General features: G+C 40.3%; 1 protein-coding gene across 1 annotated transcript in view; it reads left to right on the top strand.

The window, feature by feature from the left end:
* The first annotated feature begins 319 nt into the window (after nucleotides 1-319).
* The window catches only part of EPB41L4A (erythrocyte membrane protein band 4.1 like 4A), a 127348-nt gene continuing 104751 nt past the window's right edge, over nucleotides 320-22916 (top strand). The window contains 1 exon segment of the mRNA XM_039733414.1: nucleotides 320-680. Coding sequence (XP_039589348.1) covers nucleotides 582-680 — 99 coding nt within the window. The 5' untranslated portion in view covers nucleotides 320-581.

Below are 22916 nucleotides of genomic sequence, written 5' to 3'. Positions count from 1 at the left end.
GACGGGGAGGAGGCGAGCGCTGCCGGCGCCCCCCCGCACGGCCGCGGGCAGCCGGGGGTGCAGCCCAGCGCCGGCCTGGCACTGTCACCGCCCCGCTCCGCCCGCAGGCTCCGCGGCCGGAGGTAAGGCGCTGGCCGGGTGGGGACACCCTCGCGCCCCGGCTGCGGCGGCGGAGAGCGCTGCACACAAAGGGGAGGCGCGGAATCGTGCGCGGACGGGGCGGAGGACGAGGCGGGTGGGCGGCTCGGTACCTCCCCGGGGCGGCAGCGGCGGGGGACACGCCGTGACAGCCGGGCGCGGGCGACGGCTGTGCCCTGGGATCCTTCCTAAAAAAGCCGCCAGTCTTTTCCCCCGCCTTTCCCGCAGAGAGAGCCCGGCAGCCCCGTCCAGGCTGTTCCGCGGGATGGCGGCGGGCCGCCCCGCGGGGCTGGGCGCTGCGCGCTAGCAGCCGCCGGGCTCCATCCGCGCAGCCCGGGCGCGGAGCGGGGCGCGGCCCAAACCCGGCTGCGCCTCAGCCCCTCTCCGCCGCCGCCCGAGGCTCTTCTCGCCTCCCCGCCCCGTCTTCGGCCATCGCAGCAGGCATGGGCTGTTTCTGCGCGGTCCCGGAGGAATTTTACTGCGAAGTTTTGCTCCTGGACGAGTCCAAGCTGACCCTGACCACACAGCAGCAGGGCATCAAGGTAAGGACGCCGGCAGGGTTGCGGAATCGCGATGCGGGAGAGTCCGCGGGGCTGCCCGGCGGCGGCTGCCTCCCGGCTGCGCTGCGGTAGCTGGGAAGGGAGCGGCGGCAGAAAAGAAGAGGGGTTTCGGGAGGCGAAAGAATAATTTAAGTTTGCTTACGGTCGCGCAAAGGACAGAGGGATCAGGATGACGCGCGCCGGTGGGGCAGATGGTGCTCTGGAAGGCTTCACATCAAAATAGTGACTTAAAGCAAGCAGGTGCCGACCGCCCCATGGCACACGGGACGCTCGGCGCAGAGGTATTGTTCTGTGCCTGCCAGAGCAAGAAAAGAGAAGGCGGCTGTGTGCACGGTGTGTTGCTCACCCGTGTTGAGTCATTCCCCGCTCCCTCTGTCTTGGGCCGTGCCCGCCCCGGGACGCGCTCTCCCGGAAAAAGGCCGGGGGCAGCGGTGCGGGGCGAGAGCGCAGCAGTTCCTGAGCGCAGGGGTGAAGGTCCAGCCGCCTCCCCAGCTCGGTGTCCCGTCGCCCGGCCGGTGGGAACAGCTCCTGCGCCGCTGCAGCACGCTCGGCGTGAATGAACTCTTCAAAGTAGTCATCTGCCAAGCGCTAACGAGCCCTGACAGAGCTTGTGAAAACTGAGATTTTTCTAAAGGCCCTTAACTTGGTCCTGTTTGGTTAAGTCTGATGGCAGCTGATAGCATGTCGCAGACACTTGAAGTCCTTGTTTGAAGAGCTGGGGACATGAATTTGTTAGCAATATAAGAACGTGGTTTCAGTGTTGGATTGTTGGATCAGAAAAAAAAAAAAGAAAAGAGAAAACACAATGAAAGAAAATTTATTGTTGGAAAGGGCTGACCAATTTTATCTAAGACATCCAAAGAATAAAATTCTGCATTGCCTTTGTGTTTTAGCTTGAATGATTGAAGCTTGGTGAAGCAACTGGGGAAAGGAGAACCTGCAGGAGAGTAGTGGGGAGGGGGAGTTTGTATCTAACAATATATTTTCTACCGTAATTAGTGGTATTACCAGATTTGCATGTATTCAGAATTGTCAAGCTTTGCTGAATCAACTACCTGCAGATAGGCCCATAAATCCATGCTTAGCACAGAGGAGTAAGCAAATCACAATGACGCTGGAATTCAGTACCTGTGTAGGGTCTTTGAAGTCTAAGTTTAGACACTTCTGAAAAGCCTTACCTTTCTATGTGCAGATGCAGGTGTGTATATCATGCATACTTTTGTGCAGTAAATGTACAGTCGCAGAAGTATGTTAAAAGTGTAATCTGCAAAGATGGCTAGTCTAATGAATCTAAACCCTGAAAGAGAAGGGTTTGTGCAGCATTATCTAATGTCCCATGGGAAAGAAAGAGTCTGAAGATGTAGCTTCTTTCCAAGAATGCATGACTTGCAGTGTTGGGAACTGTCTAGTTTAACATGAGGGTGTGTTTTCCTGCCATTCTTAGTGTGATCTGAATGTGGTATAATGCTGAATATTTCATCCCTTCTACCTGCTTCTTCTCTGTCTTGAATCCAACTACAGAGCAGTCATGGAATCAGTTGGAACAGTGTGTGGATCTGACAAGAAAAGTAGTAATTTGTTAACATTTTGGCATAGGCACTCACACTGCACAGTGGGAAATGTTAGCGAAGGGAGAATCTCCCTTTTTGTAGCAGCTTGTTTTCTGTGTTTTCTTTTTCTTTCCTTTGTTTCGAGATATACTTTGTACATGGTGAAGCCACACCCCAGTGCTGTAGCTCCATGAGCCTTTGAAAACCCAAAGTGAGGAACTGCAGAGCTCACTCCAGGCAGTAGTTTCCACCATGGTGCTCTCCCTTGCTTTTGTACCCGCATGAGTGCTGCCTGTGCAGCTGTGTATGAAGAGCAGTTCCTGTCCAGCTGAAGGGTGGCCACTGGTTTGCCTTTTGCTGGGTCAGCCTTCAGCTGGACCTTTGTGCCCTGGTCCACTTCACAGCTGGAGGATGGCAGAAATGTTTTTTTCAACTCACTCTTGGCTTCTGTAATTTTCAACTGCTCAGGGGATGTTCATGTTGTTATTATTCTACAGATTTCCAGGGATGTTATATTATCAATTCTTAGTGAAACCGAACATAAAATTTGTCATATTCTGTCATGCTTTGTCATTTGGCACTTTACCCTTAAAATAAAATGTTTTATTTTAAATATTTTTAAATGTGTTCATATAAATGCAGATACTTTAATTTTTAATTTTTTTTAATTGGCGTTTCGGCTTTGGAACCTAGGTATAGTATATAAAACTTCATATGGGTTTTATTTTAAAATACCATTTTAAAAAAAACCATTTCCTTAGAACTACAGATTCTGGATGGGATCTTCCTTTTGTCATCTTCACTTTTAATTTGGTTCAGAGATACATGGGAAACAAGCTTTTGGTACTCTTTCACAGAACTTGAATTGTTACAGCGCCAGGGTTTTAAATGGTTATACAAGCAACTTTGTTTTCTTATTTTCCCCCAAGCAGATCCACGTCTGTTAGAAATAAAAACCAAGCTCAACAGCTTTTGGCTATCTATGTACTTGCTAGATGTTAGTGGATATAATCCTACTTGTTTTGAGGGGTGGAAGGCAGTGCCCTGTAGGAGTCCGAGGCAAGTCTGTTTCTTCAGGGAGTTGGATATGAAGTAGATACTTGTGTCCAGAGAGTTTTTAGGGAGCATTGCTTAGTTTGTATAGTGGTTATTTCTGACTTGTTATGCTTGGCAGCAACTCTACTCATCAAAACATGACATTTTTAAATTACAGTTTCATTGACACATTCTTCATGGTACAGTGGGCTTCAAATTGTACTTCACATTGAAATAATGCACAGAGGTGACAAGACTGGGACTTTGAGTGCAATTTAGGGATACCTTTCTCTGTGGACCTCAAAGAGCTTGTTAGGGAAAGGAAAAGATTAATTTTCTTCTGGATCCCAACTGGGGAAGCTGAGATGGAAAGAGGTCAAGTGGCTTTTTCAAGGTCATACAGCAAGGAAACAACTTCCCTTTGCTATTATGGTGATAGCAACTGACCATTCTGCCATGGGCCATGCTCTCTGGAGAGGTTTGTGAGGAACTCTTCCTCAAACTGATTTTTACTTCTCAGTTTTTTTTGTTTGTTTGTTTGTGGGTGTTTTTTTTGTTGTTTGTTTTCTTTTTTTTACTGTTATCAGTGCTGCATTGCTGTTCTTCCTTTCTGTCTTTGTGGTTTAAGGTTAAAGTACTGCTCTATGAAAATGTGTAAGCTGGTTCTCCAGCACTGAGGCTTACAGGAGGCTGATAAGAGTTAGGTAATCAGGAAAGGCCATCAGGTGTCTCATAATCTTAATTTTTATGTTTCCTGATAGTACATTAACCAGAGATATTCTGGAGTGTACTATGCATTGAGATAAAAAAGAAATGACAGTTGTTAGTACCAGAAATTTTGAGATGGAAGAGGCTATTCACCAAATTCTCATACAGTTTGTCTAGTCAAGGTATATGGCCTCAAATGGGGACATCCTTTTAAAAGAATGTTCAAGTTCCCAGTTAAGAAATGGGTTTTTGCTAAAGATATGGTAAGTATTAGCTGAATCACTTTTCCAGGACTGCTACTTTGTCTTTTCACAAGGACTAAACAATAACTTGGTCATTTCTATGGTACAGTACCAGTTGTAGCTCATCTGTTGATGTCACAAGACATGTCAGTGGCCTTTTGACATGGTACCTGACTGAGGGGTTGTGGGTATTCCATATTTTGGCTCCTCTGTTATGAACTGGGCTAATCATCCTTGTAAAAAGTGGTGTACCTTATTGCACAAACTTGTTTTTGGAGGTTAAGGAAAACCTCTGTGGGCCCTTACAAATACTGCCTTGAAACCTATTGGTTATCAGCTGTTTCATAAAGAGTGCTCATCTTGTAATATGTGTGTTACAGGAATCTAAGAACCCTTGTTTTTTTTCCCCTTGAAAATAGTATTTACGGGAGATATTTTTTTGGTTGTTTTTCCTGAAGAAGCTAAAAATGATATGAAGCATCTGTATCTCATGTTTGTATCTCTTTGGTTGCAACAGAGATCTCAAAAAAAAAATTTAGCAACTTCCACAGTGAAGAAGCTCTCTAATTAGTCTTAAGCCATCTGGTCATTGCACTTTTGAAGTGCTCCTTGAAATTCTTCTCTGAGCACAGTTTTTATGTTCTGTTTAGATTGACGTGTGTGATGGGCCAACAGCGGTATTCCATTAGAAGAGAAGTGATGAACAGGAAAGATTCACAAGGTCTTTCTGGGAGAAGTATATGATCTGTAATATTTTATTAGATGGTACAATTTATCACTGGTGGCCAGTGATATTCTGGCCATCATACCACTTACTTGATGATTCACTGAGAATTTAGCAAAGGATGATTTAAAAAAACCCCAAACCCTTGCCTCAAAAAAAAACAAACCCAAAAACAAAACAAAAAAACCCCAAAAAAACAAACAAAAACAAAAACCCAAAAAAACCAAACCACCCCAAAACCCAAAAAAAACCAACAAAGCAAAAAAGCAAACCTGAAATAGAGAGTGAATGATATAAGGAGCTGTGTTAAATGACTGGATATATAAAAAGCATGACTGTGTTCATCAGAATATTGTACATGTTGTGAAGATACTTATGGAATAATTGACAAAAGGATTCAGTGTGATCTACAGAAGTAGGTAAACACACCATTTCTTAGAAAGTTTTCTGTAGAATACTTTGGTGTTTTCTCTTTTATTTTTTTGTTCTTTTTTTTTTTTAATTTGTTTTGGTAAGTTTTTTGGGGTTTTTTTTTGGGGGGTTTAATTTGTTTGCGTTTTTCTTTTTGTTTTATTTGACTTTTTTTTTTCCAGTCCCCAGTGAAGCTAAACAGTTCCAGACTTCATGTCTTTAAAATACAGTGTATACAGAAAATATGGGGTGCACTTTTACATCAAGCTATATTAGCTATAGGTACACCAAGGAGTCAACCTTGGAATGACACGGATTTTTTTTTCCCAGTGAAAATGCTTAATGAATTTATTTGATAGCAGGAAATAGAATCCTATGAATAGAAAGAACTTAGATTGTGTTAATTATTTTAATTGAGAGTTAGCATTAAAATTAAATTGGTAGTAATTTGCTGTGAATATGGAATGTATTCTTTATGAAAGTGATTTCTGCTAGTTTATTCTTCTAAATTTTACTAGGAAATGAAGTGTCTTTTTTGTGAGAAATTGTAAAGATTTTCTAGTTACACTACTTCAGAAATCTGAAAAATCTTTTTAAATGTAGATTGCAGTTGCTTTCTGCCTATGGTAGTTCACCACCTACAGGAATTCTAAACTGCAATATCAAAGTTCAAACATATTTAATCATATTTTCCTCTGCCCTCTTTGGTATGGATTAATAAATAAACAATTAATTGATAAGTATTTCAAGGCAGATTCTTCTTGATATTTTGCATATTGATTTGGAAAGAATAGTTAATAAAAACTGAATTGATTAAAATGACTCAATATCAGTCTCATTTCAACCTTGTAATATATTTTCTTCATAAATCAACTGTTCTTCTATGTCTACATATTTTGCATAGCAGCAGGAAAACTACACAGACAATATCGTCAAGTTCCAAGTGTGAATAAATACTCCTTTTCTACTTTAATGCTGTTGACACCATACATCTAAGGATTGTCTGTAGCAAAAGCAACAAAAAAAGTTAGCAAATAATAAGTTATTGATAATCCCTTCCATAACAGAAAGGTGCTGGTGCTTCTTAAATTTCTGTTATGGGTGTAAACTGATTATCTGATTGCACACTGGGGACCAGATGGTTTATATGAAAGTTTGAACTATTTCAGTCCTCTAAGAATGGACTGAAATAGTGCACAATTCTAGTTTACAGAGAATGAAAGGAACAAAATGGCTCATGAACATTGCTATTAACTGCTCCACAAAAATTTGTGTCACAAATTTGAAATAGATTACTAAATTCACCAGTATCTTTACAGATAAGGCCAGTGATCTTGAATACCCCACAGAATAACCATAAAATAAATGAACAATGAGACACTTTATTTTCCCTAGGTTCACTTAACTAAATTAATGAAACCAGCATGACAACAAGAAATAAATCTATTAACTTCTAAATGAAGTTATGTCTTAGTCAACCTGAGGTTTGAGCAATAATATTGTCAGAGGTGCCTGTTCTTCTGTTCTCATTGAGCAGTAATTTCATAATGGGACTGGGGCCAACGTGAACTGTGTGAGGCTGCTTTTTTATTTTACAGTTTCGTAACTTGGATCGAGCATTTCTTATATTAAAGTATTTAGCATAGTTAACTATAATCTCTTAATATGTTATTAATTTTTGTTCCTGAGAATTCTGAACTAAAATTCAGCTGCAGAATTTCAATCCTTTCCCTCAAAAAAAGAAAACTGCTAAAAATCATCACATGATGTAAGGAGAAATCTTGAAAAGACAAAATTGAATAGGTGTTTCAGAAAAAGAATGTTTCGAGAAGCTAGAATTTTATGTCACTTCATGCTGTAAAAATATGTATTCAAGATGATATTGAACACATACGAGGAAAAGAGAAATTATGTATTGGTCATGTTGCATCATTATTAATATCTGTATTTTTGCTAGAAAGATGAGACATGATTTGTCAGTCCTTTAATTTATTTTTTTTACATTTATTTACCTAAAGGGGACTTAATTTTGTAATGATAGATCAGCTATATTACCTTCACTTTTTTCACAACTTATATATTTGTAATTGAATAATCACATTTCCGTATCTGGGTATAATTTTGCAAACTGCATTTTTAAGTGCACAATTTAGATGCTGCTTTTTGATCAGATCTTGTGTTTGCTGCATACCAATTTAATTGCAGAGTTTAAAATGAAGGTTGTCATTTCAGTATTGATTGAACTTTTGTTCCCACTTCTTCCGTTGCATCCTGAGTTGTGGATGGCTGAACACTGCAGGCACTAAGGTCAAAAGGACATGCTCGAGGTCAACCGGAGCTATTATTCAGAAGTGGAAAACCAATAGAAACATTGCAAAATGAGAGCTCTGCTCCTTTGGTTTTGCTGCAGCATGAAGAGGGGAGCCTGCCTGTTTTGCCAAGTGGGAAAAATGCTTTATCTGCTCTCCTTGGCTTGTGACCACAAACACTGATTCCTTTGAATGGAAGAGATCTTCTGTGAATGGTAATTCTAGCAGTACCTTTACAGAATCAGGAAAAAGATGCCTCAGAACTTCCTTTGAACTGATACATGTCTTTATTGAAAGTAATAACCAAAATTTAATACACCCGCGTAGGCATTTTTGATCATTCTAGATGGAAATCCTATTGGGCTGAATGTACCATTAACCTATGGTAGTAGGGTGGTTATGTTAAAATTTGGTTGTTAGAGGTCTCAGAGATCTGTAAAGATTCCTTTCTAAGAAGCCTTTCTTTCCTCTTGCCCCTCATGATTTCTTTTTAATTCTGTCTGGATCTGAAGGAAGTGCATGCAAATGGCAAACTCTCACTCCTATCAGGAGTTTGCATTTGTTATGCCTGGTAAGAGCAAGCATAAGACTTTATATTCAGTGAAATCCAACTGCTCCTGCTTACATTTAAAATAAAGTCATTACAGTAATGGGTAGTTACTAATGTGAAGGAATAGTGGATCTAATTTGTATGGGCGATGTGCTTATTTGTTTGTCAATATCTACATTTTAAACTCTGCAGGATTACAACTGGTTGTCCATAAATCAGAGAAGAAGACAATCTATCTTCCTGTAGTTCTTGAAGTTTTGGGTATGGGGTTAAAATCTCTTTGTGATTGAGTGAGCCTATTTGATAATAAATGGCTCAGCACTCCAGTACTTTTCCTGTGCTCACAAGAAAGTAAGAACTGAGTGCACTGAAGAATAAATTCTCTTGGTTGTGTGAGAGACAGAATGCCTTTTAGGAATGGAAAGGAAAGACCTTCAGGATCTCAATTCCATGAAAATAATTTGGAAGGCAGAAAATGGCAGTTTCTCTATATAATTAGTGGTAAAATTTGGCATGACTACTAATGTAGACAAGCACATGATTTAACACTTTGTAGAACTAAAGGCACTTGCTCATCTTATAGAATTGATCCAGAAGAAAGTTAATGCAAACAAAACCCACAGGATCTGGTTTTTGTTTTCCACATACTATATATTTCACTGAATGTTCTCATTTATGTCTGAGAAGAGGTTATTCGTAGTGTATTGAAATATATCTTCTATCTATAATAATACTCATTTGTGTGTTATATAGAATACCTAGTTTATTTTATTATTAATCTTTTAAATACATTAGATATGGGTAAAAAATGACAGTTCTTGTTTTGGTTCCAGTTTTATTCAGATCACAGTGTAAAAGAATTGTGACAAACTTCTTTCCTATTTGGTGGGTGAATGAATGAAGGAGTGTAGTGGGGTTTTGCTCTTTTTCCCCCTTTGAATACCAGAGCAAGAATTCTCCTTATAAGAGACTGCATTGAGAACCATAAGGGAAAGTAAATTTTCTTTCTATGCTTCTGTAACACAGAAAACTGGTGGAACTAACAGTTCAGAATTGTAAAAATGAGGAGGAATGATAGGAGACTAATGAGGAGTGAGTTCAGCACTGACTCAGGACTTGAAGCAAATATTCAATATCCCTTGCGAGAAGAGGTGATCCTACAATGCTTGTGTGACAGGAAACATGGAAGCAGATTCTCCACATCTATTTCGGGGTTGCCTCAAACTGTCTGCAAAACTTGCTGTTTTGAAATGAGTTTTGCTTTGTTCGGCCAGCACCAGATGCAGAAGAATGCTGCACTAGGCCCTGCCTTTGCCCTGATTCCATGTTGGTGGAGTTTGCTGTGGTGTAGAAGGTGTCTATAATTTATAAAGTGGTATAATCTCATCATGGCCATCAAAAGCGACACAAGTCACTTCTCAGAACCGAGTGGGACTGCCAGCATTTCTTCAGTGTTTGTTCCCACAGAGGAATCCTCAGATCCTTGTTCCCTGTGGTTCCTGTGGCTGTGGGAAGTGAGAAGGAGTGCAAAGGAGCTTGTTGCAGCCTGACACTTCCACGCTGTGTCACACAGAGCCCAGACCTCCCCCACAGGGGTCCTTTCAAGTGTGCTTCAGGCTGACAGGCAATCTTCTGTCTGTGTGGTTGGTTGGTTTATTTACTAGAACAAAAAGAAAGCTGAAAGCAGAACAAAAAAAAAAAAAAGCTGAGTGTCAGACTCTCATAATTCTGATTGTCATACCGTGACTGTAAGGAGTGGGTGATATGTATTGGGGTGCCGTGGATGGGACAAGACAGCAAATAATCCTGGAAGTTGTGCCGGGATCTCCCTTCAGAGCAAATTAGGACACCTCGGGATGGACCACGGGAGCAAAGTAGCTTAAGTTCAGTAGAGGTGACTGGGGGAAAAAGTTCCTGGGCAAATGAAGGAGAGTTGTAAATGGACAGAATGGTCTTGCAACAAACAAAGTTTTTTGTATCACCATTCACTTTGTGAAAGAAGGGGAGAACACCACAAGACTTTGTAGAGGAACCTTTTGATGAGTGTGAATGTCCTGACCTGCCCTCAGCTTTTTAGGTTTAATTTCCACTGGCTACTTTGGGTAGGGGAGGAGGAGCTGAGGGAGGGAGGAAAAGGGGAGGGGAGGAGGTAAAACATTAAAAATGTTTTTTAAATAATATTTTCAGGATGAAATCTTTTGTTCAAATGATCACATATTTTCCCCTTGCTTTGAAGTGATATCAGATTCTTTATCTGTATTCTTCCCTTTGTTATTTTTTACTTTCTAAAAGTCCCATCTTTTCTTTTTGTGTACAACACATAAGTTGGCTGAACACTTCAGTTCTCTTTTCGGTGTGTGCGTCCTTCTTCTGGAGTATAGCAAACTCTAAAGCTGTGGAAAACAAAAGCTTCTGGTATCCTTTAAAGGGTATCTAACACATTTATTCTGGGTTATTTTGAGAAGATTTTTGTTCTTAATAAATGCATTTCTGTTGACAAATTATAATGCCTTTAAAATCACCTCTGACTGAACCATCTTCCTCCAAAAATGGGAAGTCTTCTGGAGCTCTCTCAGTGCTCCAGGTGGGGATGGATGACATTTGCTAAGAAAATATTCTTGGCCTTGCAGTTTCTTTATGTGTGTCTTCAGTGTCTCAAAGCAGTTCCTGCAAAAGCCAATTTGCTTTCTTAGACCACCATTTAGTAATAACGTTTCTTGTTCTTTTCCTGTGAAAGCAATAGTGAGTTACCATGGTCTTTCTTGGATTGGAGAATACTTGAAATATTGTACCTGGTTTCAATTTCAATGTCAATAACATGTGTTTTGGAGTGCTTTGGTACCACCTTCAACAGGAGCCAAATTGAACCTAATTTTTATGTGAGCAGTTTCTATTAATAAATGAAAATTTACTTGAAAGAAAAAGTGTTATTTTTTGGATGAAGGTGACAGATGTTATTCATGCAAAAAAAACCATGCAAAATTTCTACCTTTTTAACAGAAGTCAAATCTTTTGCTTAATCATCCTTGGCCTTTCATCAGTATTCAGCTCTTGTATCTGTTTAGAGCGTGAAGGCTGTGTTTGTTGTTTCCATGTCTGAATCTTTATTCTTTTGTTTATTTTCTTTCCTACTTTCCTGGCAAACACCTTCTACAGAACCAGGTTTCATGAACTGTCTCCTGAAATCTTTGTTTAAATGAAAACTGTGATGCCGACCATGTTTGTTTATGAAGTCTGCTGCTTTGGGAACAGGTGAACAGAAATCAGAAGAAATGATCAGAAAAAGTAATAGGTTTAGTTTTGGTATTACAGATATGTTTCTCTCCAACAGAAATTGGAGGGGCCTTGGTGAAATGAAGTTGTTTGGGGAGAGGAATCTATAAAATGTCAAAAACAAATTCTAAGTACTGTTGTTGTTTTAAATCTTTCTTTGCCGTGTTTGTAGTTTTGTGAAAACTAAAATTTTTTCCTGTGGCATGGAAAAGTTCCAGAAGTAGGAAGAAGTCCTGCAGGAAAGCTTGACTTCAGCTTGACATACTGTGTTGAGAGGAAGGTTTGATTAGGAGGTCTTCCACGGAGCTGGCTGAAAATGAATCAAACTCAGTTTTTTGTTATAGATACATTTTCGTGTTGCTTAGTCTGTATCTCAGACCATAACACTTTCAATTATCTTGATTTTTTTAAATTAATTAAATTAAAATAAATTAAATTAATTAATTTGTTTATTTATGCTATTTTTTTGTTTTGTTAGTGAGTTTTAGAAAGATCAGTGTTGAAGATTTGCAGTAGGGTAGCATACAGAAATATTTCTGCTGCTGTGTGTGACATACACACATAGTGTGCTTATAGAACCCTGCCTCCAAGAATATTTAGTTGGAACTTTTCAGAGACAAATAGTGCCCCCAAAGAAACATAAAATTAAAAGGGTAAGTGATTTTTTCCTTCAGTATTAGTTAATCCTACTGTGTGTCTTACCTTGAAGAGAATTCAAACCAGACAGATTTTAATGTGCCAGCTGTACTAAGGTATAGGCATTCACTTGAAAAGTTACAAAAGTACAGGTCAGTGTTCATCACAGCATTCACCTCTCTTTGAAAGTTACATAAATGTGTGCACTGCCCATCTCCATGCCCAGCTTGAGGTGATTATACTCTGTTTGTATCTAATCCACCAGTGGATTCATGCAATTCTATTGAATGTGGCAGAGTTTCTTTGCTTACAGTGGATTAAAGGCTCTTCATCTTAATATGCATTTTTCCTACCTAATCTAACCACATAGAGCAGATGGACTTGGTGTTATTATCTATAAGATGAAGAGCATCTAACATGATGCTGCTTATTATCTTGTTTTTCAAGCTTGCTGTGATTCATATTCCTTTCCTTGCATGCAGAAGGAATATGACATAAGAAAAATCACTTGAACTAAAGAAATTGTAGTGTAATTGAATTTTGAACATTGATTTCTGAGTGTAGAGAAAATGAAGTGAAATAATGTACTTGAGCAACAAATTACAAGAGGTAGGACAGTGTACAGTGCCTTTAAGAAGCAGGTGTTTGCTGTGGAGTTCACTGTGCATACAAATGTGATCGCATGTTGAAGTTGGTTAGGAACAGTTACAAGGGAAGAGAAAACATGACTGGCCTAATACAGACTTTTTCTATTCAGTACAGGCTTGGAAAAAGTGGGGAAATATAATAATGTAGGGAAAAGGTGGGTTTTGTTTGCTTTTTAAAGTCTGAAGCAGGAGGGGAGAACCAGAAGTATGATTTAAAGGAAATTGCAGTAGTGGTTGTTCTAAGTGTACAGAGAGGAAGTCCTGCATAATTTTCAATCTGGACAGAGGAACTGAACATTTAATCAAACAATGCCTTTGACTCAATTAGTTTATGCTCCAGCATTCTTAGTACGTATAGTTTTAGGTTATTTTTCAAATGTACAGCTGCTTCCTCCTGCATAACATCTGGGAGGGAGGTACACTGTGGTTCCAGGAGAAAGTGAATAGAAGAAGGTTTCTAGGCCTGAAAATTTTAAGCATCTCTAACTCAAAGCTGCAAAAGTAGCACATCTGACAAAGGCCTAACAGGTAATTTCACATTGAGTATTGACCTTGTCAATACTGTGCCAAAATCTATTGAACCCCTTTCATCATCCCATCACCCCTGTCAGACTACTGAGCCCTGAAACCAAAAGGTTTCTCAGCATGCAAAAATAGGATCTGACTAACTGGATCTGCTTTCATGGGGAGAATGAAATACAGTCCACCTGTAGTCTGTTTTAGTATGCATTGTGATAGTGCTCATGTAACATAGTTTACACTCTTGTGGGCAGAGGAATATGTTGGAGAAGGTTAAAAAACCTTGAAACAAATTTGTATGTACAATTACATTAAAAATTAGCAGAAACAGTGTTTTGGTGAAATAACAGAATAACAGACTTATTGAACAATGTCATAACAGATGATTTTTGTGATTTTTTTCCCCTTGATCTACCTCATTTAGATAGAAGGCTGGAGCTGCTTAAAAGGGCACATTATTTTAAACAATTATTAGTTCTGGTTTTTGACTCTTTTTTCAGGGAGGAATTATATCCTCTAATGACACTTGTTTAAGCCAAAAGAAGTCAAGTCAGTTGTTGGAGTTTAGTAATTTCACACATGTTTTGCTATAAGGAGGAAAGAATACTCTCCTGTGCTGAATTATCTCATATTTCATTTAAGCAATAGTATATCAACACAATAAAATGCAGATCAAACAGAAGAAAATGATGCATAATAAAATGAAGAAAATGGAAGGACCTGACGGTGGTGAGAAGGGACCTGCCAGTTTCAGTGGGAATGATCATGTATCACATAATCATAGGCAGTATTGCAATTGTGCACAGGAGACACAGGCATTGGAACTTATTTTCAAAACTGTTCAGGTGCTTGCATAAGAGTCTTTCAAAAGTCTTTTTTAAAGATTGTACTGGGCACTCAGGCAACTCTGAAAACGTCTCAGGACTGAATTGATGGTTACAGAATAAATAAATAAATAAATATCAGGACAACAGTGTCATCTAAATCGAGGTGCCTGGTGTATGAGAGCTTGACCCAGGAGCTGAGGCTGGGAAGCAGCATCTCAGCCATATGAGCTGGTATTTTCTTACTCAATGCTAGAAACAGAGTATAGAGAATTTTATGCTGTTGAGCCTGTGAACTAGCAGTTTTAAGGAACAGCTGCTGCTGAGACAAAAAAAATGTTTGCCCCATAACAATTCTTCACACAGGAAGATATTAAAACTGTACTTCAAAAGGAAGGATTAGCTGTCAGAGTCATTTAGGTGGTGACATTGAGCTGAAAGTTCTGTAATTCAGGTTGGTGTGTTACTCTATATGAAATTCAGCTCTCCGGAGGGATTACAGTATCTAAATATTTTAATTGTGTGTAGTATTTGCAGGCTCTATTGATTCTTACAAGTTTCTATGGAATGGTTTGGACATGTGATCAAACTGGTAAGTGTTCAGACTGGTAGCTGTCCACATGCATGAATAGCAAATATTTAGTAATTCAGTTTATTTTAGATTGCACTAAGACGATTTAGTTGCATTACCTTTTATTTGCTGTTGGCTAAGAGCCTTCACTCGTGGTGGTGGTGGTTCAGCTTTTGTATCTTGAGGGGCTCTGATTTCTCTGGGAGGTTCAAATCCGCAGTACTTCAGTCTGATTCTCACAGTAGATTTCACTTTGGTGTTTTTGTCAATGCAAAGTCTTGACTTTCTTTCTTGCTTTCATTTGAAATAAACTTTCTGTTGTCATGGTTGCAGAGAGGAGCTCAAAAGTATGAACCCTGCTGACTTCTAAAACCAGTACGCTTGCATATTTCTGTGAGGAAGCTTGGAACTAAAGCAAGTGCTATGATTTTTTTTTCCTCTTGAAGGTAAAGTCGTTATTTCTCAATGGCCAGGATTGCTTCTGTTGAAGAGCAGGGACAGGAGGGAATCAGATGGGTAGGATATATAGTCAGTGTATAGTGAATTACATTACATGAGGGTATGGTCACAATTATGTAGCTCATTTTTTATGGGTTCTTTTAGTGTAACGTGTTTTTGGAAACCCCAACTAAAGGAGCCTCCCAGGAGCTCAGCTGCAGTCCTTTGTTACTCTTGCAGTAGAAAGCTTTCCGTGACATCTTGTCAGGGTCACGTTTGTTTTCGGTTAATCTACTTTCATGTTTTCCTGTCTTTGGTGGGTCTGTGCACAGAGTGCATCCTTAACCTTTTTCCACATGCTTTTTTATAGAACATTAGGAAACTTGATGCTGGGAGATGCTGGAAGATTTGACTTTGAGCAGAGGCAGACACCCAGGCAATTGTCTGACAGCCAGGGTGAAGGAGGATACCTGAATATAGAGCATTAAATTGTGTGCTGACCTCCTCCACCAACATCTCTCTGACTCATGTACCTAAGGAAAATATCAGGATTAGGGTTTTGGTTTTTTTTTTTTTACCTTAGCTGCTTCTCTCCTGCTCAGTGTTTCTAAGTACTACCAGGAACCTTAATCTTTGTTCCTGCAGTGTGTCCTCAGTGTTTAGCAGTTTCCTCTTGCCTTTCTTGAATAGTTCTTCTTGTTGGTATGGTAGCATATGGAGCAGACTAATGCTGGTAGCATTAGTCTGCTCCCAAAGACCTGAGATGGCATGTGAATGAGCAGAGTGCAGTTCTTTTTCTACCAGCATCTGGGACAATCTGTGGGCTTCATATCTCTGCACTTAAAAAAAGTGGGAATGAGGAAATGGGGTTTTTTTGTTTGTTTGTTGGGCTGGTTCACTATTTTGACTTTGTGTTTTGGGAGTCAGGGATTAGTAATTGTACCTTTTACAATCCCTGCCACAGGGAACTACGGTATTTTAGCATTCCTTTTTGTGTCTCATCTCTAAATCATGTTGACAGTAATAAAGCAGGAGGGCAAGTGGCATGAGGGGAAATAAGCACTGCATTATGAAACATATATTTTAATTAAAATTTATATAGGTCCTTCTACCACATACAAGTTCTCATACAGTTCTTTGGTAGAAGATCTGAGAGGACCCTGAAGACTTGAAATGTTGAAACAAATGTCTGGGATTTTATTTAAGCTAAAAGAAAAAGAGTTGACTAAAAACAAACCCACAAAACAGAAGCAGAGCAAAAAATATGCAAACAAACTTCACCCACCAGCTCTGCCAACTTCCTAGCCCCTCTCCTCTTAAAAAATGCCTACAGCTGTGGATTCTGCAGAATTAATTTTGAAATATAAGTTTGCTGGCTTATGCATCCAATATTTATAATTTCCACTACTCTGTTGCATCCAGTGTCCCTTCCCATTTAAAAATGCTTTTGCATTTACTTCCCAGAGGTAAACTCCATGATTTTAGAAAGATTTTAGAAAATTCATGGTTTTTAGAAAACTCATGGTTTTCAGAAGATTCCTCTGCTTCCAGGCATCCAGCAAGAGGACAAGAGGACATAGCCTCAAGCTGCCCAGGGCTGGACACAGGAAGAATTTCTTCATGGAAACATTGTTCAAGCATTGGAGTGAGCTGTCCAGGGATGTGGTGGTGTTTAAGAAATGTGGGTGTTTAAGAAATGACTGGGCAGGGCACTAAGTGGTACAATCTAGGTTGGTCAGTTTGGACTTGATAATCTTGGAGATCTTTTCCAACCTAAAAGATTCTATGATTCCAGGAAGTTCCTTCAAGTGAACTCGTTTGTAATGCCTTCTTATTAGATTAGTTTTGATCTTTCATGATTGAGAAGTGCTCCGGGGTCTTTGTGGCCATGCTGTCATTCTGGTAGTGAAGCATTAGACTGAAACTGTAAATGATATTCACCACCTTTCTTGCCAAATGCTATGCAGGTAGAAAATCACAGAAACATAAAATGTACATTGAATCAATATTTTCCACTGTTGCTGGGTTCAGTTTTACTGAAGGCCTGTAGAGCTGTACTGTAGCAGTTGATGTTTGTCTCCAATTTGGCACTTGGCTTGCTGAGATTCATGGTGTCAGGAACAGCCTGTTTTGAGTTACACACCTGATGCACTTTCTGGGCTGGGGGAGTGGGATAGCAGCACTGGTATTGCAGTTGAATTTTTAGCTCTGGTACCTTTCTTTAAGATCCAGGAATCCTGAGTGCAGTAGAAATAGGAATGACACAGCAGAGGCCATGTCCTCTCCTGTTCATGCTTCTTCCAGCCTAGAATTGTTCGTATTTGTAAGTCTGGCAGTGGAGACAGGTGGGATGGAGATAGGATAAGCAGACCTTTGTAAAACCCTTATTGCTCAACAAAATTAAGAGGAAAAATATCTTTGATTAAGAGAGTGCTGCTTGAAGTCTATCCTGATTACAGCTGCATGCTTCTCCTCTCCTGACTTGTCCCAGCCCTATGTAAGGTAGCCTGAGGTCTACTTTAATTTACTCCAGCTGGCAGTAGTCCCTGAGGAGTTGTATGCCACCTGGCCATGGCTAGAACAGGGCTGGTCCCAGCCACTCCCTTTCCTCATGCTGCCAAGGTGCCGTGGGCAGGAGGGTGTGGGAGCTGGATCTCTTGGGTCAAAGCCCACCAGGTTCCCTCCAAGTGAGGAGCCCCCAGTGGGGAACTTGCTGATACTTTCCTGTTTAGGCTGTGTGGAGTGCAGGGGAGGAATGAGCCTGCTGTTTTCCTTCAAATACTCCCTCATGCCCATAGTGAGAGGTTTGAATGCTGCAATGCAATGCCCTGTAACTTGAAAGACAGGCACAAGGACTACTGGCTGAAGTCAGCGGGTTTTATCAGGGACTTTGTCTAAAGGCCCTCTCAGAACAACTCTGCAGTTTGTTGTCAGAGATACTAATGTCTCTGCATCTTTTGCAAAAATGTTGGATGAGCAGAACTTGGATGAGATAAATAGGAATATTTCAAAGAAAATTTAGTTGCCTTAATTAATTTACAAAAGAGAAGTTTATTTTTCATCTTGGTGTTTCACTTAACAGAGTGTGTATGAATAGTAAATGTAATAAATAATTACGGAATACAATGTAACATGAGAAACTGAGGTCATAATTTGTGCAACCTGTTAATTTTTTCTTTTCCCACTCCTCTGCATCAGAAATACTTTAATAATTGCTTTTAAATCTACGCTCCTTGCCTCACTCCCTTAATATATGCCATGTTTTGGGAGTTGTTATGAAAAATGTTTGTGCTGAAGTGTAGGAATTGATTCCTTGTCCCCAGTAGAGCTGTTGTTTCTTTAAATAAAAAGAAAAAGGCACATCCATGGATTATATGCTATCACCAATACATTTTTAGTGTTACTTGCCTGCTTCATGCATTTATTTAACTTTGTGATTTATAGCCAGGCTCAGTATTGACTTTCATCTTTCTTGATGGCAAATTTAATGCAACCACACATACATTAGGAATTGGGATGTCATTGCAAGAGTTTACAAATCAAAAGTGTTGCTCCAATGCATTGTACCTAACAGCACTATTTTTTATTACATGGGGAATTTATTCTCTGCAGCCTTCTGAATAGGCTTATCATCCATCAGAGAAGATGCATCCTAAAATGTGTAATATGGTTTTGACATAATGTTGTCAAATAGCAGAAAAAAAAATCTTTTTTTCTTTTTCCCATATTAACCTTTAACTTCACCTTCATGTTGCAGTAGGCTGTTATCAGCAAGAACAAGTTCCACTTTAAAGTTCAGGAGACTAATTAGTTACAAAAAAAAAAATCTCTCTGGTTTACAGAACCTGAGCAGGTTTGAGATTACAGTGAACAAGACTGTATTAAATTGCGTAGCTGGAAATCTAAAGCCCTGAGTAAATATTGACTGCAAAAATGAATTTTCAGGATTTTTAAGCATCTGGATATGTTCTGTGCAAATCACCTGTATAGTTTTATAACTATTTGATTTTACTGAGTAGTTACTGAAAAGATTAGCCCTAAATAGAATTTTAAAAAACCCAAACACACAGTGTAAAAATGCCTTTTAAAAAAAATTACATTCTTTATATAAAAGAGTATACAGTGCATAAAAAAATATAAACAAAATTTGTGCTGCGATCTCTCTATCTATCTACCTAAAAAAGTAATTGAAAGACCAGAGCTTTTTCCATGAGATTGGTGCTGAAAAGTGCTGGAGTACTGCTGAGCTGCTATTCCTAACAATCTGCAAGAGGGCTTTGAGCCTCTTGTGAAAGAGCAGAAGGTGCTCAGAACTTTTGTGAGCTGGTTGGAATGGGAGGAAATTTAAAGATGTGTTGCCATATGATGTACAGTATCAGTCACCTTTGCTGACTGAGATGATGTAAATTTCAGGAATTGTAATTGGATCTTTATATGGACAGCTTAGTTAAATGTCACCTGTTCCACTGATTTCAAAAGACTAAAGGTCAACTTTTATCACTTTCTCCTCTGTTGAAAAAGACCTTGACAAGGACCTGGAAAAAATGTGTGTGTGTATGTCATTTTCTTAAGATATTAAGGCAACTTAAAAAACAGCATAAATCTTCTAGCAGAACAGGAATTGGTGGTAAAAGTTTCAAAACATTGGTGTTCACTGGAATCTTTTCATTTTAGAGGAGATTTTGTGCACACATCCCATAATGTCTGCTTCATGTCTCAATAATTTTTGTCAAGAGAACTAATTTAACATGTAAACACAGTATTAACATAAACCCCCACCATTTATTATATTATCTGATCATGTGAACACACATTTTTAGCCTACATTTTAAAATCCTAAAAGTAGTGTATTTTTTTCAGATTTCTGGGTATATTTTCCTGAAAATGTAAGGGCAGGATTTTCAGGTATGGTTTCCTGGTGGCATATTTCCTATTTTGCATGGCTTTGTAGATTTCTACTGGCTCTGCATTAAACTTATGGAGTTTGAAAATGTTCCAGGAAGTTTTGCCTGAACATGAGGAAGAACTTCACTGTGCACTGAACAGACTGCCCAGAGAGGCTGTGGATTCTCCCTCACTGGGGATATTCCAGAACCTGGGCACAATCCTGGGATAACCCTGCTTGAATGGGACAGCTTGACCAGATGACTCCATTGTGGCTCCTTCCAACCTCACCCTTCTGTGATTCCAGCTGTGCATTGTTAATGTTGATCTGCATTTTCAGGTGTTTCTGCCTGTAGTATGGGACAGAAAATGTATCAGGGAATTCAGGTCAGTGGAGACAGAGTTGATTGTCTCAGTGACACAATAGCAGGGACTAGCAAATCTCCTATGAGTAAAGAGCTCCTTTTATTTTGGTTTTCTGAAGGATGTTTGCAGTGCATTGTCTGAATAGGCAGGTGTGTTTTTGTGCTTTGTTTGTGTATGGTACTGTTATGAATAAGGTGGTAATTTGTGCTGGAAATGTAAGATTATTAATGTAATATGAAATTAAGTCTTAAGATCATGCCAGCAAAGGGGAGAGGGAGATTGCCACACAGGACGATGAAGGCCACAACTCGCAGCCAATGAAGGCCACAACTTGCAGCCGAGGAGGAGGTGCATCATTACGACACCAAGTAAACCTAGCCTGCACAGGAGATGGGCACTCCCGGTGGCATGAACGAGAGAACGCCCAGCGATGATGGCCCATGTAGATGTCCACCTCAGACAGACAGGACCACCAAGGACATACATCTGAATGAAGGGCTCCGGGAACTGGGGACAGATACACTTCAATTCCCGGACGAGGCTTTGTCCAGCACAGGACAGAGAATAGACACAGCATGAATATGGAGGACTCCAAGAGGGGACAAAGGGACTCCACCACGGGCAAGAAAAAGGGTATAAAAACCAAAGGGTATAAAAACCAAACTCTGTCGGGTCTCAGTGGTGAACAGGGGGATTTGGCGTGATAGAGGCTGGATCATCGATCACCTACTCCAATCCTGGGGTCGGTGCTACTTTTTTAATTGTTGGCGGTCAGGACTGTATATTGGTCATGAATAAATTCTACTTTTATTTTTGATTTAATTGGCTGGATCAATTTTTACCTATAACAATTTTGGTAACCTTTCCCAACATGATCTGATCCCAGATTCCAGGGACCCTTCTCTCAGCCCAGGCGGCGCCCCGCTGATTTCAGTGGCTGGGTGGGATTGGGAAATCCGATGGAACCAATCAGAACCACCAACTAGAAAGCCAAAGCCATAATCAAAAGGATAAAAATGGGCCCTCAAAACCAGAGTGGAACCTCCGAGACTGTGGAATTTTTATCACTCATAAAAATGACGTGCTCAAAGAGTCCACGCGGGAAAAAGGACTGTAAGTATCGTGCGGTTGAGTGGGGTGTGATCAAGTGTGTGTGTGAGACATGACGCCGTCACAAAGTGATTGTGAACCCCAAGATCGCAGTCCCACTCTTCTGCGAGGAAAGTGGTTCGTTAAGGGGCAAGCAGTCAAGAAACTCGTTTTTGCACACACCAAAACGCTGAAAACCCGGGAAAATCGGGAAGGGAAGGGATTGATCATGGGCAGGATCAGAAAGGGATAGGAAAACCTCTGACACTAGGAAATTGGTAACTCCCTTGGATCCAGGAAAAGGTACGTAAGAGAACTCATTTACAGGCAAAAATCCACAGATCGGTTCACTGTGTGATTGAAAGGTCCCCTTGGAAGACCAGGGGAATTAGGGAAATTTTTTTAGGTTCTTGCAGTACATCAAAAAGGTACATAAAGGGAATTTGCTAAACCTAGTGGGATGGGACAAAGAAAGAGTAAAATCTTAGGGAAAACCCACAGTAAGACAAAAAAAGGAGAAGAGTACTGTTTACTGAACATACCTAGGAACAGTCCATTGGGGTGGATATTAGAATACTGGGACAAGTGCCTGACAGGGCAGAGGAGGTCAAGGGAAAGAATGATTTACTATTGCGTGGAGAAATGGGCAAACTCGGAGGTTAAGAAATATCTATTCTGGCCTGTGTTCAGCACCTTTGAAAAGGAGACATGCAGGGCCTTGGATGAGTTAGTTTCTGAGGAGGTGGGGCCAACCAGTGAGGAAAGAGAATATGCCCGACTATTGGAATATGCCAGTACAGGACTTTTCCCAGTTAAGACCTACAGAAATCAGACAAACCGTGGTGAGACATGGGAACCTTTAGACAATCTCCCACTGCCTTACCCAATGCCACAAGACCTTCTCCCTCTCTCTGTGCCAGTAAATCGTGCACACCAACCCGCAGTACCCCAAGCGCCACCAACGGAAGCCTTACCTGTACAAGGATTGGGTTTGGCAGTGCAACATTCACAAGAGTTGTCCCTGTGCCCTCCTCCCTCACAACAAATAAAAAACACCAGTCACGCTGTTCCCACGGGTGGGAATGGATCCCCGCCTGCTAATAGAACAAGACAGAGGACTCAGAAGGTAAACTTTGAGGATAGTGAGGATGAGGATGGTCAACAAAGTCTTTTTCCATTAAGGGAGGTTCCAACAGCTCCGGGAGTCATTGGATATGTTAACATGCCGATAAACTCTGGGGATGTGTGGGTATTCAAGAAGGAAATGGGGGAGATAATGGATGATCTGCTGGGAGGGCAGAGAGGCTGGATGAATTTCTGGGGAACAGCATATACTCCTATGATGATATTAGTGCCATCCTAAGGTCATTGTTTAATGCGGAGGAAAGGGAGATGATTAGATCAGCGGCAATAAAGGACTGGGAGCATAGAAACCCTCAAAC

This window comes from Passer montanus, unplaced genomic scaffold (genome assembly GCF_014805655.1).
Source record: "Passer montanus isolate IOZ18808 unplaced genomic scaffold, ASM1480565v1 scaffold87, whole genome shotgun sequence".
NCBI classification, from domain to species: domain Eukaryota; kingdom Metazoa; phylum Chordata; class Aves; order Passeriformes; family Passeridae; genus Passer; species Passer montanus.
The sequence above is the reverse complement of the archived record's forward strand: the minus strand, read 5'-3'. Positions and strand labels throughout refer to the sequence as shown.